This window comes from Ruditapes philippinarum, unplaced genomic scaffold (genome assembly GCF_026571515.1).
Source record: "Ruditapes philippinarum isolate M1 unplaced genomic scaffold, ASM2657151v2 ctg3044_1_1_1_1, whole genome shotgun sequence".
Taxonomy (NCBI): Eukaryota; Metazoa; Mollusca; class Bivalvia; order Venerida; family Veneridae; genus Ruditapes; species Ruditapes philippinarum.
The window spans coordinates 93,194-106,312 of record NW_026853616.1 but is presented as its reverse complement, the minus strand read 5'-3'; the positions used below and the strand labels follow the sequence as shown (position 1 = coordinate 106,312).

The window sequence follows — 13,119 nt, the reverse complement described above, 5'->3', positions numbered from 1 at the left end:
TATATTATTCGGTTGTGGAATTAGACTTTGTTAGAGTACCAGCTAACTTAAAGAAGATCGACATTATGATATAGATATTCACCAGCAAGTCCAACCAAAAGTCCAACTGAACGTCATTGCACTTCCCTCAAAACAATACGCATGAACTTAACGTGTTATTATTTCTGATTGTATAACACGCTCCACTTCAATATGTTAATATAAATATATTTGATAGAAACATGAAAAATGGGTAAATCTCGTTTACGATTTATTTAAAATTTAAGGAAAGTAATATTTAAAACAAAACAAAAAATAAAATGAAAAGATAGAAAAAGAAACAAATATAATCACATATCTCATTTCATGCATTTATCTCCCAAAGTACGTACATTATAAATGACGTATAAATGACCACTCGATTTTAGAAAATAAATATCTATATGTGTTGCCAATTTGAGAATATTGACAGACTGGCCACGTCAGTGAAAGCCAGTGTAACAAAAACATATTTTACAAATAAAACGTTTGAAATGGAATCTAGTCAGTTTGTGAATACAGTGTATTAACAAGAGGTCAGTCACTGTCTTCTATTATGTCACCAGAGTACTGGTAATCCTTGTCAAGGAAGCTAAATTTCCCAACAGTTGTTATTCCATAATCTTTAATAGTTGCCGTTGCTTGTAATTCTGTCCCATGACAAGTCATATAGACTCTCAGTTTAATGGTTTTGGCCGTGATGTATTCTGGAATTTGTATTGACAATGTACCAATGCAGCTGCAGCCTAGGTCATCACAAAATATGGGGTCATTATCTTCTGTCTGATAGACCTTCCAAAAGACAGAGGGTCTATTTCGATTCAAAACAGTAAACGACGTCCCACGTTTATCCTCGCCAACGTAGACAGTTTCTCCCTTCTCAATCTGTTTACAAAAGGCATTTCTTACCACCTGCTGGATTTTAAACTGAACCATTCGTTCTTTTGGATGTCTGTGTTTATCAAATACTCGGACGGTATGTACACCGTATGTGTAGGGACTTACTCTCGTGGCTATGATTCTATCATTGATTCCATACATAACAGCTCCCTGCAATATAGCGGAGCTCGCCGATCCCGGAGCATGCACATTCAATCTGTTGAAATGATTCCGGATAGATTTACTTACAATCTCAGACTCTGAGAAACCTCCCACCAACAAAATAGAAGATACACCTTTCAAGTTTTTCTTCTTAAATAGCTGCTCAATATGGTCGATAATTTTGCCAGTAGCAAATGCAAACATTCTGATCATTTCTTCCGAGGGCAATCTCAAAATATCGTCATTTAGTATTTGGATATTTCTTTTAAAACGTTTTCCTCTCAGTTCTGACTTCGTTTTTTCCTTATAGATATCTGCCAGACCCCTTGGAATATCAATGTCTGAGATTTCAGTGTGAGTCGTGAACTCTCTTTTCTTGATTTCGAAGCATTTTTGAAGTGAAATCCAACCATTAGTCTTTTCCGAGCAAAATTCCTCGAACACTTCAGAACCAACCTAAATGACAGACAATTAAGACCAACACATTATAGAGTGGAATGATAACACGTTAAGTAGTTAATCTATACCCGTCATTAATGTGGCAAGCCGACGTGACTTATGACATTATAAAATTGTGGCACAATTCAACACAAGGATACCAGTAATAAATCAATGGTTCGTCTTCATAAATCAAAACCAATTTTAAAACTGTTTCAAGCAGTAAAGAACGCACGGGTTTCTCTTTTCCTTGTTCCATTTGTTTTAATAAGTTGTTCAAGAAATTCGAACAACGATTTTTTTTGTGATGCGGGATTGCAGCTAGAAATTTTGATTCTGTGTGAATATTTTATTTTTATTTATGTCGTTTTATTACATTAATCGGTCTTCCATGATACTTTTATTGTGATTTTTATTACATTTGATCGCACTAGACTTGGAACTAGAGATACATTTGTAACATTGATATCTTGACCTGAAATTTTTCACAACCACAGACACTTCGAGGTCAAACCTAGTCTTAGGCTTGACCTGTCCCTGTTAACTGTTGATAAACAACTTTAACATTTTTACACAGAGGGATCATAAAACTTATTTTAAAACCATATCCTGACAAAAAAACGATCCCATGTATTATTGAGATATGATGGTAAATTTAATTTTTTAAATTCTCGTGGAAATTAAATCAAAGCAAGTTTATAAATGAGACAGAAGTCCCACGCGTGTTTAAATGTTGAAAGTTACTTAGAATTAAAAAGGCTTGACAAGAAGGAGCTTCGTTCTGACTCCCGAATGTCGCTGATTTGATCGGGAACGCTTAATGTTTTGGAATGAACCCGGGATTTAATGTTTAATTTCGGTGTGAAACAATTCCCTTCTTAACCGATCTGAAAGATAATATTAATAATGTGAATTACCCTTAAACATTGCACAATTCTTATTCTGAGTAGCGGAGGAAGGTAGTCTAGTACTGGTGTAACTCTCCAGGAACGATGGCCTATATGACTGAAATACTGTTGGAAAAAGGCGTAAAATGAAACAAACAAACAAACAAATTATTCTGAGTAGACATTTTAAGTGCTTACAGTTTTATGCAAATTGGCAGACTTGCTATCCAATTGCTACGCTTTAGTAATACATTATCGCTGCTTGACCAACACAGTTCATTTAGCAGTTGGCATAGTAATGAATAGATAAGGAGGAACTAAATATTTTCGCTGCGAAAAACTGAAAAGATCATTATGCGCAGACTTCTTGCATATAATGGCTGTTTGTAGTTCAACCCTATTTGCAATCTATCAATTTATTTATACGTTCTGAAATAAGATTTCATCTAAGTTCGATAATAGACATTCCATTCATAAGTGAGTGCGACGTGAACGTACTGCGAGCGTGAAACGTAAACATAAGGCCTGATATTTCACGGACACACTATATATTCCATACACTCGTCTAGCATATGTAAAAAGCAAATTACTAGTACTTCGTCTTTTTCCGTTTGAAATTTGACAAGAAAACATGTCTTAAAGAGTTAGAAGAATGGTCGCTTTTTCTGTCTCTTTTGGTTGGTTTTGCATTTCTACATGCACGCAAGCAGAAACGAAGAAATAGATGGTGGATACGGAATATTATCTCAATAGAATAAAGAGATTAGGTTCATATATATGCGGCTTTTCTTCATAAAAAATTAGCGGCCCCTGTTTTAAGAAAGTTGAAGGGAAACAATTTTTTTTTCTCAAATATAGAAGAAACTTTGAGACATACCACCACTAAACGACTGATCATACCATACAGGGGATATTTACCTCAAGCTCGGACAGTGGACCTTTATCTTGCTTCCTCGCCTTCGAATGCCGTCCATGAGAGTGAAAAATCAGTTCGATTTTTTACGTTCACGCTTTACGTCGCGTTACACGGTCACGTACCAATGGAATATCGGTCTAATGAATTTCAATACGCAGTTTTTTCATTGCATTGAAAGTTCTGTACTGTTAAAAGGTATATATATATATATATATATATATATATATATATATATATATATATATATATATATATATATATATACAAAGATTATGTATTTCTGATTGCTTATGAGTGCAAGGCTAATTTTAAATATATTGCAAAAGTCCTGTATCTTATTTTTGTCGTTTTAAGATTGAAAATGTTTGTACGGACAGGAACGTTTATACCTCTCTGGTACCATGGAAACTGAACAAGAGTGCTTTGCATCAAATAGTTTTTGGATTTCGGTAGAAATAAAAGAGGTTATTTGGAAAATATCACCAGGTATCGATTTGTTGACTTGTGCCCTCATTCAACCCGAATCATTTCTGTTGTCACAAGTTACGTGGAACTGCCACTTTGCATAATCGATAATCAGCTAATTAACACTTTGGCTGGCTGATGTTTAATTTCGTTGCTGTTACTAAGGTTCATATTTATGCGGCTTTTCTTGATAGAAAAAATTAGCGGCCCCTGTTTTAAGAAAGTTGGAGGGAAACAATTAATAATTAAAAGTATTTTTCTCTGCTATCAATAGCCACAATTTTACTTAAACGGAACCTAATCCGCATCAAATTGAAATAGTCCGTCTTCATAGGCTAATAGTGACAGCATTGTATTTGTATTCCAGTTGGTTCTATTCTGGAGAAGGCGAATTTTATCCGTATCTCTTATAATTGATCTCACTCTTGTTTAACATAAACGTCTTTAAAACTTGAAATCTGATAACATTATTTTTGAAACACTATCAAAACAAGTATTAAAAACATACAATTTCCTGCAATAGATTCTCAAAAGCAGCATTGACCATTTGACCTCCCCAGGCACCACCTGTAGCTGCATGTAGTTCCTTCAATAATCCGTCAGGTAATACTTCATGAACTGTCGTATCCAGGGTGCCTCCTATAATATATTAATGACAATGACTAACAATCGTGATGCGTTCGTACTTCTTCTCGCGGTGTACAAGAGAATGACTGAATGTTACTATTGTATACAATAGCATACGTTAATTGTCGCTTTAAAGGCGGTTATTTTCATCAGATACTAGCAAAATTTAATGAGCACGAATTAGGACACCGCAATGTTAAATTTAATCTATTTCTGATGCCTTCCATTTTTCTTTTACCTGTATTTGTCCGCATCTAATAATAGATAATGTATTGATGTTATTTGTTTATTTTTGAAACATCTGATGTACTCCAGAAAATTCTCTGTTAATATTATTGACATATTGTATTTTCGCTGTTCATATGCAATATTGTAATGAGCTTGTAATGTTAAAACCAAGTAATAAAATTTATTTTCTGTTCATATACTGATTCAAGGGAATTAAGATAGCGACTCCAACAATGTTTATAACTTATTAACAAAACGACTGCATTAATTAAATAACATTAATTACCACCAAAAGTCAATATCCGCAAAAAACATAATAAATAATAAAAAAAAGCTTTTGCCCTGACATGACATACCTAACGTTGGTTAAATGTGGTACAATTTTGCTTAATAATCATTGTCCTCGAATAAGATGGAAAGCTTTAACGCATCCTGAATTTTACCGGATGATCATGTATTTTGACGAACTCTGACGTTTTGTTTCCTTACCATTGCTTTTGTTTTGCTTCCTAACCATTGCTTTTGTTTTGATTCCTAACCATTGCTTTAAATTAGATGTCAAATTCCTGTGTTGCAATAATATTCTTACCTCCAAGGTCAGCTACTAGAAATCTTTGTCCTGGATTAAATGCAGACAAAAACGGTCCGTCGGCACCGTCGGCTTTATGTATGGCCTGCTCCTTACAGAATATTGCGGCTGATTCTGGTTCCAGTGCAAGCATCAGATTATCATACGAAATACCAGCCTATAAATATTCATAGCCTCCGCTTTATGATATTTTACATTTTGAATAACTATAACCATGGTAAACGAATTGTACATATACTGATGTTGTGAGCTAAAAATCATAAATTTCACAATAAGAAGAGTGCACGAGTTGAAGTAATGAGTTTTCTAAAGACAAAATCAACAATTTACAAGTGATTAATTTATGTATTATTTCTTAAGTAGTGTTGCCAACTTGTCGATGTCTGTTTTATACCCAACCGCAGTTTTATCAAAGTTAAGTTTGAGACGAATTGCCTGTGTCAATAAATCCGTTTATTAACCGTAGTTATAGTATAAAGGGTGAAAACCGGAGAATACACAGGTTAGCAGTTGTTATATAAAGTGATATTTATGATATTTGAGGGTCATTATCATGAACAAACAACGAGTGTCTAAGTACTAGCACACAAACGGCAGACCATCATCGATCAATATTTAATAATATCAGTCTAAGGTGTAAATTTTTTAATCAAAATAAGTACGAATTACAATCAATTTCTCGTAAAAACGAGATAAGACTAATATGTTCAGAAAAGTAAAGTACTTTACGGCTTTCTTGAGGGACACACACAGTTTAAAACTTTTTATTATTTAATCATGGAATACATGCTATCAAATCGGTATTTACTTATATCAAAACATCTTATCTTACCGCATGTGTTGCTTCCCTCATGAATTGTTTCGCAGATTCCCTCCAAATAGCAGGCACTGTGAGCACCCACGTGATTTCGTTCTCTTCTATCCCAAAAGACAAGACATTGTATAGCTTTTTCATCACGTGTGACTTTAATAGAATATATATTTACAATAACGCACGCATATATCTCGGTAAAGTACATATGATTTACAGTTTTCTAATTTCTGACCATTGGCATTACTGAAATTGTCCATTTATTTAGCCACTTTCACTCAATAATATTTTATAAAAGATTTATAACACAAATTGATTTAATGAATTTATTTAACAATGCAAAGTACTAAATGTTAAGAAGTGCGACATGTTGCAAACATACAAACAAAGTGATATTCATGAATCTAGTTATAAGAAGTTATTTCCTGTGAAGTTTAAATATAATTTACAAAGTAAGTATCATATGGTACTATTTGTTTGAGCTTGCTCGGCATATTTAGAGGCTTTGTTAAATAGATAAAAACTTCAATAAGAAGAATAAACAACCTTGCATACATACAAGTCGACAATTGATTATTCGGTCAGTACTTTTTCTCGTGATTCAACAAGTATTCTAACGGCAAGGCTTCTCTTTTATAAAAACAATGATATTATCTTTTTATTCCTACGTCTAGTTCCGTCAATTTTTCGCTTTAAATATCATTAAGTATATTATCGTGTTTTTTGTCTTCATCCCTATGTTATATAGATGCTTGGTTTAAATATAAGAAACGAAAAGTAGAGACATTTACCGATTTTCTTTACGATCGATAGATAAATATCCCATACAGTGGTTAAATATATAAAAATAAGATCTTTTAAATAACATGTCTTCAGAAATCGATGTTTATGTTTATCTTTTTAATCTTGGTTTTAAAATCACGAGTGATTTATGTTCTAGATTCCAAAATTTCATGGTAGTGAGAAATCGAATTTGATGATATAATTCTTTAAGTTTTTTCATATTAAAGTCTTATAAACATCAATATATTTCAAGCAGAACCAAAAAATGTCTACTAATTATATCAACTTGCTTCTAAATTTAAGCCTGCCACATGGAACGTTAAATTTTTTCTTTTACGTATCATTTAGTAAGCTACGGTACTATCGGAAAAAGGAGCATGAACATATTCAGGGACAGGTAACTTAATTTAAATGAAATCTTTAGTAAGCCTATCCCCCAACACACACACAGACGCACACGCACGTACGCGCACACGCACATACATACACACACACACACACGGCTTTCAAAACGGACTAGATAAGTATGTTGGCTGCAATATTGTGTGTATCAACGTGCTTAAAAGTGAAGAAGCCTGTACCTTTATGTATCGGATAGCCTCGATAAATACATTAATAGCTGGATATGACTTTCCTTCACTGTCTTCAATCAGCATATCACGCTTCAATTCCTTGCAAAAAACAACAATAGAAACATTTCTGTACTGTATTTCTGCACCATATACATTTTATAATAACGCAAAAAAAAACTTCTCGAATTCGAGTGGATAAATATTTTTATTTAGTTTTGTTCCTTATGAAATATTTCTCGATTCTAATGATAGTATTTAGAAATAGCCGCAAAAAATCGCAATGATGACTTTACACTCGTTTTTATTGCGCCACGTTAGCGTAGTCGTTGAATTCATGTGCTTTTCCCCCACGCTTCTTTGAATATGAACTTGTCATTAACGATTTGCTTTACTTGTATAATCAATGCGTTATAGAAGTACTGACGCTAGCGCCTTAGGTGATAATTATCTCTTTCAGGCTATAATATCCGTATATCCCGTCAGCAACTTGTAAATTTAATAAGGCACACTCGTGACATTTTTATACGAATTGAAATCATAACTTACATTTTAAGTCAATGAATGGAAGACTAATTGATCATTACGGAGAAGTTTCATGCTACAATTCCTATAAAAGTCCATGACCATCTTGAGCACGGTCACAATTTTTTGCGTATCTTATGTTCAGAGATTATAAACCTATCGGCTTCCACTTATTTGTCCTTAGTACCGAATACAGGTCTGTTAAGTTTGACGTTATTTATCAAGTTCTTCGGTATTCAGACACTTGTAAATTTATTCTTTCCACAGTTGTTTAATTTGTAAACCTATTATTAAATGGTCAAATGTTCATGTTTTGAAGAAATAAAAATGTCCACTTACAATTTCATGATGCAATTTCATCTTAAAATACCGGAAAAAGTACCATCCTTTGTGCTCATTTGTGGCAGTCAGTGCTTTGTACTTCGTCTCAGCTTCAAACCCAAAAGAATGGAATTTCTTATTTGTATCCATTAAAACTGTTGTCGGGGCCTGAAGGCCTATTTCAGAACTCCCTTTCCATGCTTGGTCCGTGCGTATAGATCCAAAATAGTTTTCATTTTTGACATCCTGTTTTAGATGATAAGCATAACCCGTGCATGTTGTCCCGAAGTCGATGGCGACAACGGCTATTTTAGTTTTCGAACTCAGAGGTCTTGAAGTCATTACGTGCAGTTTAATTACAGGGAAACGAAACTTGATCCAAATTATTGCTTTTAGGTTAACTATTTTTTCGTAAATTACTAGTATCTGATCTTAATCCACATAATTTACCATATATTTATACCAAATCAAATGATTATGTATAGTTAAAATCTAGAAATATTCCCATGTAAAACTTTTGCGTCGGATTTTATAATCTTAACATTATAAAACCTTCCTTGACGACAGTAGACAGAAAACGTTTTTATCATAGTTTACGACTTTCAAACTAAAACTTAAATCTAACGTCACACATTACATGTATTGATTGATTGGTTTTATCATAATCCGTGAAAAGTACCCGGAAAGTCATTTGTCAATACGGCCAAAAATATATATACGGTGTTCAGAGCAACAGTCCTAAAGAGTAAAGTAGGGTAAGAAATCATTCATTTGTTTGTTCGTTCACTCACTCACTCACTCACTCACTCACTCACTCACTCACTCACCAACTCACCAACTCATTCACTCACCCACCCACTCAATTACTTGAAAATAAAACAATGCAGATTTTATGGAAAATTATTGTAAATAGACACATTTTGTGTTGACGGTGTTTTTCTGCCTAGGCTTTGGTTGCTCGAACCGCAATATGATTTAAGGTTTAAGTTATTATATGTACATTGTCGTCTCGTGACTTATAAACTTTGCTGTTCTATTAAATTATATTGATATATAATTATATGTATAATTAAATTTCTAATTAAGCTGTAACCAAAATGAGTACTTAGTTAACAAAATGAGTACTTAGTTAACAGTTATGAATCATTTATATCATGCATTTGGTAGTTTATTAAATTCAACTGTTTAAATTGTACTCGTTGTTTTTATTATTTAATCAGCTATCTTTTTACCAACCAATTAATGAGTATTGTCATTCACTTCTGTAATGATATTTATTTCCAAATTAAACAGCTTTGTGTGTGAAGAAGTAACTGAGGACTTGAGGTCCAACAAAACATATGGGTAAAACCGGATATATAGATTTCATTTTATCCTGCTACTGTCTATATCATCAGCTGGATAAAGCCTTGCCGGATAAATTTATCTATCTCCAATCATTACGTCACATTACGACGGCACATGTTTGCAGCAAAACAAAACGGCATATAGATGCTATTTTATCGGGGAAAAGAAGAATGAAATCATTTAATTATTCTAAAAACATGATAAAAAGCAGGATAAATCAAATACACTTTCTCGCTCACCGGATTAACCTTCTCCATCCCGACATCAACCATGTAGTTTCTATAGTTGTGTTTTATATCCTTGGTCAGATGGTTTTTTTATTTGTTAAACTGAACAGACGACATTCATGACATATTTAAAACATTGTCATATACCGCATGTTTGTCTGGGGAACATTTGTAGATTTGCATAATTTTAATTGTGCATTTACATTGTTTTTCTCAGATTATACTCAGATGCTGTTTATATAAAGCAGAATGTATTTTAATTTTGTTCTGTTTTTACAAAACGAAAGCAATGCTGCAGTATTAGATATTCGTTATACAGATAAATTTTCGACAGGCTATATGGCAGTAAAATATATGTAAGGTTATATGAGAGGTTATTAAATTAGAGAAATTTTCAAATCCAGGGTGTATTTATGAGAAGTTTTATTGTACAATGTGTTGAACAAAATTTAATCTTTTCAATTCGGTTTAACGCGATCGTGTAATGAAGTTTGTTTTCCTAGAGCATTTTTGTTTGGACAAACTTAGAATTTTAACCAGTGTATTTTGTCATATAATGCTTTTGGTCGATCAAGCGGACATGGTGTTTTCCTTTATTTTTTTATTAGATGTAAAATACAGGATTTTTAACTTTTGTTTCGTTTGAGTGTTTTATAGTCATTACAAAGAACACTTAGATGTTTATCTTAGCGTATAATCGTTACGTATGTCGGAAAGTAATAAGAAAAAGCGTCGAAGGCGTCGAACTAAGGGATCTACGGGTAGCGAAACAGAAGATACGTCGGTAAAAATGGCGACCGGTGTTGAGGTAAAAAATGCCAGCACAATTAAATCTCCATTGCTTACAAAGAAAAGTCAACAAACTAGTCATAATGAAAACCTTGTCTGGTACTGTTACCTCACCAAAAATCACAAATGATGTGTTTTCAGTAAATACAGATGTTCCGAATCCATTCCAGTATAACAGGCCACCTGTTCGCTTGCCTGTTTCTCTGACACCTACATATATTAATCCTCTCAAGATTATTTCAGATGAGTTGAATGCTAAAATTGACTTTATTTTGAGTAAGGTTTCCAAACTTGATCATATAGAGGCGCAACAAGCAACTATAGTAACCAGGTTGAAAACAATAGAATCCAAAATTTACCAGAACACTCAACAAATAAACACTATCAATATTAAAATACAGGAAGTAGAACTGCGCCAAATTATGCTGTCTGATAAATATGACTCAATAATTTGTTCCACAAAATATAACAATGAGGCAATAGGAGCTATACAGGGTGAACTAAAAAAGTAAATGACATAAATAAAAGATTGAAGAAGAAAAATCAAGATCTACAAAATGACAGTACAGATCTGCGTTGTCGTTCCATGAGGAATAATATTGTGATTTTTGGTATATCAGAGCAGCCACAATATAAACATGATAGTCCTGATTCAGTCTATTCTATGACAACAATTTCTGAAAGTAACAACATGCAATTAGATGCATCCCCCAATGACGAGGTCCATACATATACAACGGATGGTCATAGTGCACCCACAGCTGTCAGTGACCATTTATTAGGTTCTACAAATCAACAGACAAGGGGTTCATACGCGAGTGCTGCAGGACCAAAAAACTGTATTGCTAAAGTTTACCAATTTTGTGAACAAATTCTCAACATTAAGGATGCATAAACGCATAAATCGTGCTCATCGTATGCCTAATAGACCAGTCACAGGAAAAAAACTTTAAGGATACCGAGTCCAAAATAGTTGTGAAAGAGGCTTTAAAACATGTTGACTTGAGAAAAACACCATTTGCTTTGTTTGACCAGCTCCCCCGTGAAGTACAGGAACGGAACAAAGGAAGCGACTCATTCCCATCATGGAAGATGCGCGTGAAAAAGGTCATAGAGCTTACCTTGTGCGTGAGAAACTATATATCAACAACGTACTATACTCCCCAGACTCGGATTAGGACGGGAGAGAAGAGTGTGAACTTTCGGTAATTTCATGGAATGTTGAAGGACTCAAAAACTGTCTATCCGATTCTGAATTTGTTAATTTTGTTTGTAACTTTGATTTAATTTTTTGTTGTTAAACTTGGCAAAAGAAATCTGATGAATTTATCTTAGAAGGTTATACATCTATTTGTGTACGTAGAGCTGAAAGTGTATCAATTAATAGGAAAAGTTTTAGAAGTCATGGGGGAATATGTCTGTTTATTAAAAATGTCATTCTTAAAGGTGTTTCTATTTTAGAAAAGGATAAACATGGATTTTTATGGGTAAAATTAAATCAAAGATTTTATTTTAGTTTAAGTACAGATATATGTATATGCTTTGCATATATTTCCCAGTTAATATGTTTATTTTAAATCACATGATATTGGGTTTTTTGAGCAGCTTGAAACATGCATTATTAAATATTCTAAGATTGGTAAAATATGCATTATAGGTGATCTAAATGCTAGAACAGCATCTAGGACTGATTCTATTGTACCTTCTTCTGTATTTGATATATATATTGATACAATCGACAGTCACTATGATGAATGTCCTATTGATATTAAGCAAAGGTACAGTGAAGATGAAATTTGTAATTCTTCAGGTATTAAGTTATTAGATATATGTTGTAGTAGTGATCTTAGAATTGTTAATGGCTGATAAGGTGATGATGAGAATGTAGGACGCTTCACATTTATGTCTAATAAAGGAAAAGGTGTAATAGATTATGCAATTTTATCATATCACTTATTTCCCGTTGTCAGTAATTGTGATGTTCATGATATCTACTCATTCTCTACACATGTACATATTCAAGTGAATTTTAAGGCAAGTTTTGTGAGTAATAATGTTAGTACTGATAATTGTTGAGTAAATAAACTTGTGTGGGATGTAAATTATGTAAACATTTATAATGAAGCAATGTTCAAAGTTAATACTTCAAAGTTAATTGATATTGTTTCAAATATTTGTTCTTCTAATATTACAATTGATGAAGGTATAAACGATTTTGGGAACATACTGTGCAATAATGCATATTCGATTTTTGGTGTGAGAAAATATGTAGGTAGTGTAGGGGGTAACAGAGAAAAGAATAACCCATGGTATAATGAGAACTGTCTGCAGGCCAAGCGTGACTTAAATTATACTAACAAACAATACCGTTTGTCAAGGACACATAAAAATTATTGTGTAGTTATTGGTAAGCGGCGTTTTTATAGAAAAATAAAGTGTCAAGCTAAACAATTGTATGTAAGTAAACAGAAAGAGGAGTTGCATTCAGCATCAAAAAGTAATCCAAAAAAGTTTTGGGATCTTGTTAGAAAATTTAGA

The 13,119-nt window shown here is 33.2% G+C and overlaps 1 protein-coding gene across 1 annotated transcript; it reads right to left on the bottom strand.

Annotated features, from left to right (window-relative positions):
* Positions 1 to 555: 555 nt before the first annotated feature.
* Positions 556 to 5,361, bottom strand: LOC132737366 (heat shock 70 kDa protein 12A-like). Its single transcript, XM_060724636.1, has 3 exons — positions 5,210 to 5,361; positions 4,274 to 4,404; positions 556 to 1,515 (listed from the first exon to the last, which is right to left on the bottom strand). Exons 1-3 carry the CDS (start codon positions 5,340 to 5,342, stop codon positions 556 to 558), a joined length of 1,224 nt encoding a protein of 407 aa, XP_060580619.1. The 5' UTR covers positions 5,343 to 5,361.
* Between the last annotated feature and the right edge of the window lie 7,758 nt (positions 5,362 to 13,119).

Coding starts and splice junctions, on each gene's coding strand:
- LOC132737366 (XM_060724636.1), bottom strand. CDS start 5,342: ATGCTTGCACTGGAACCAGAATCAGCCGCAATATTCTGTAAGGAGCAG. Junction 4,405..5,209: donor TCTAGTAGCTGACCTTGGAG/GTAAGAATATTA, acceptor AATATATTATAG/GAGGCACCCTGGATACGACA. Junction 1,516..4,273: donor AGAATCTATTGCAGGAAATT/GTATGTTTTTAA, acceptor TCTGTCATTTAG/GTTGGTTCTGAAGTGTTCGA.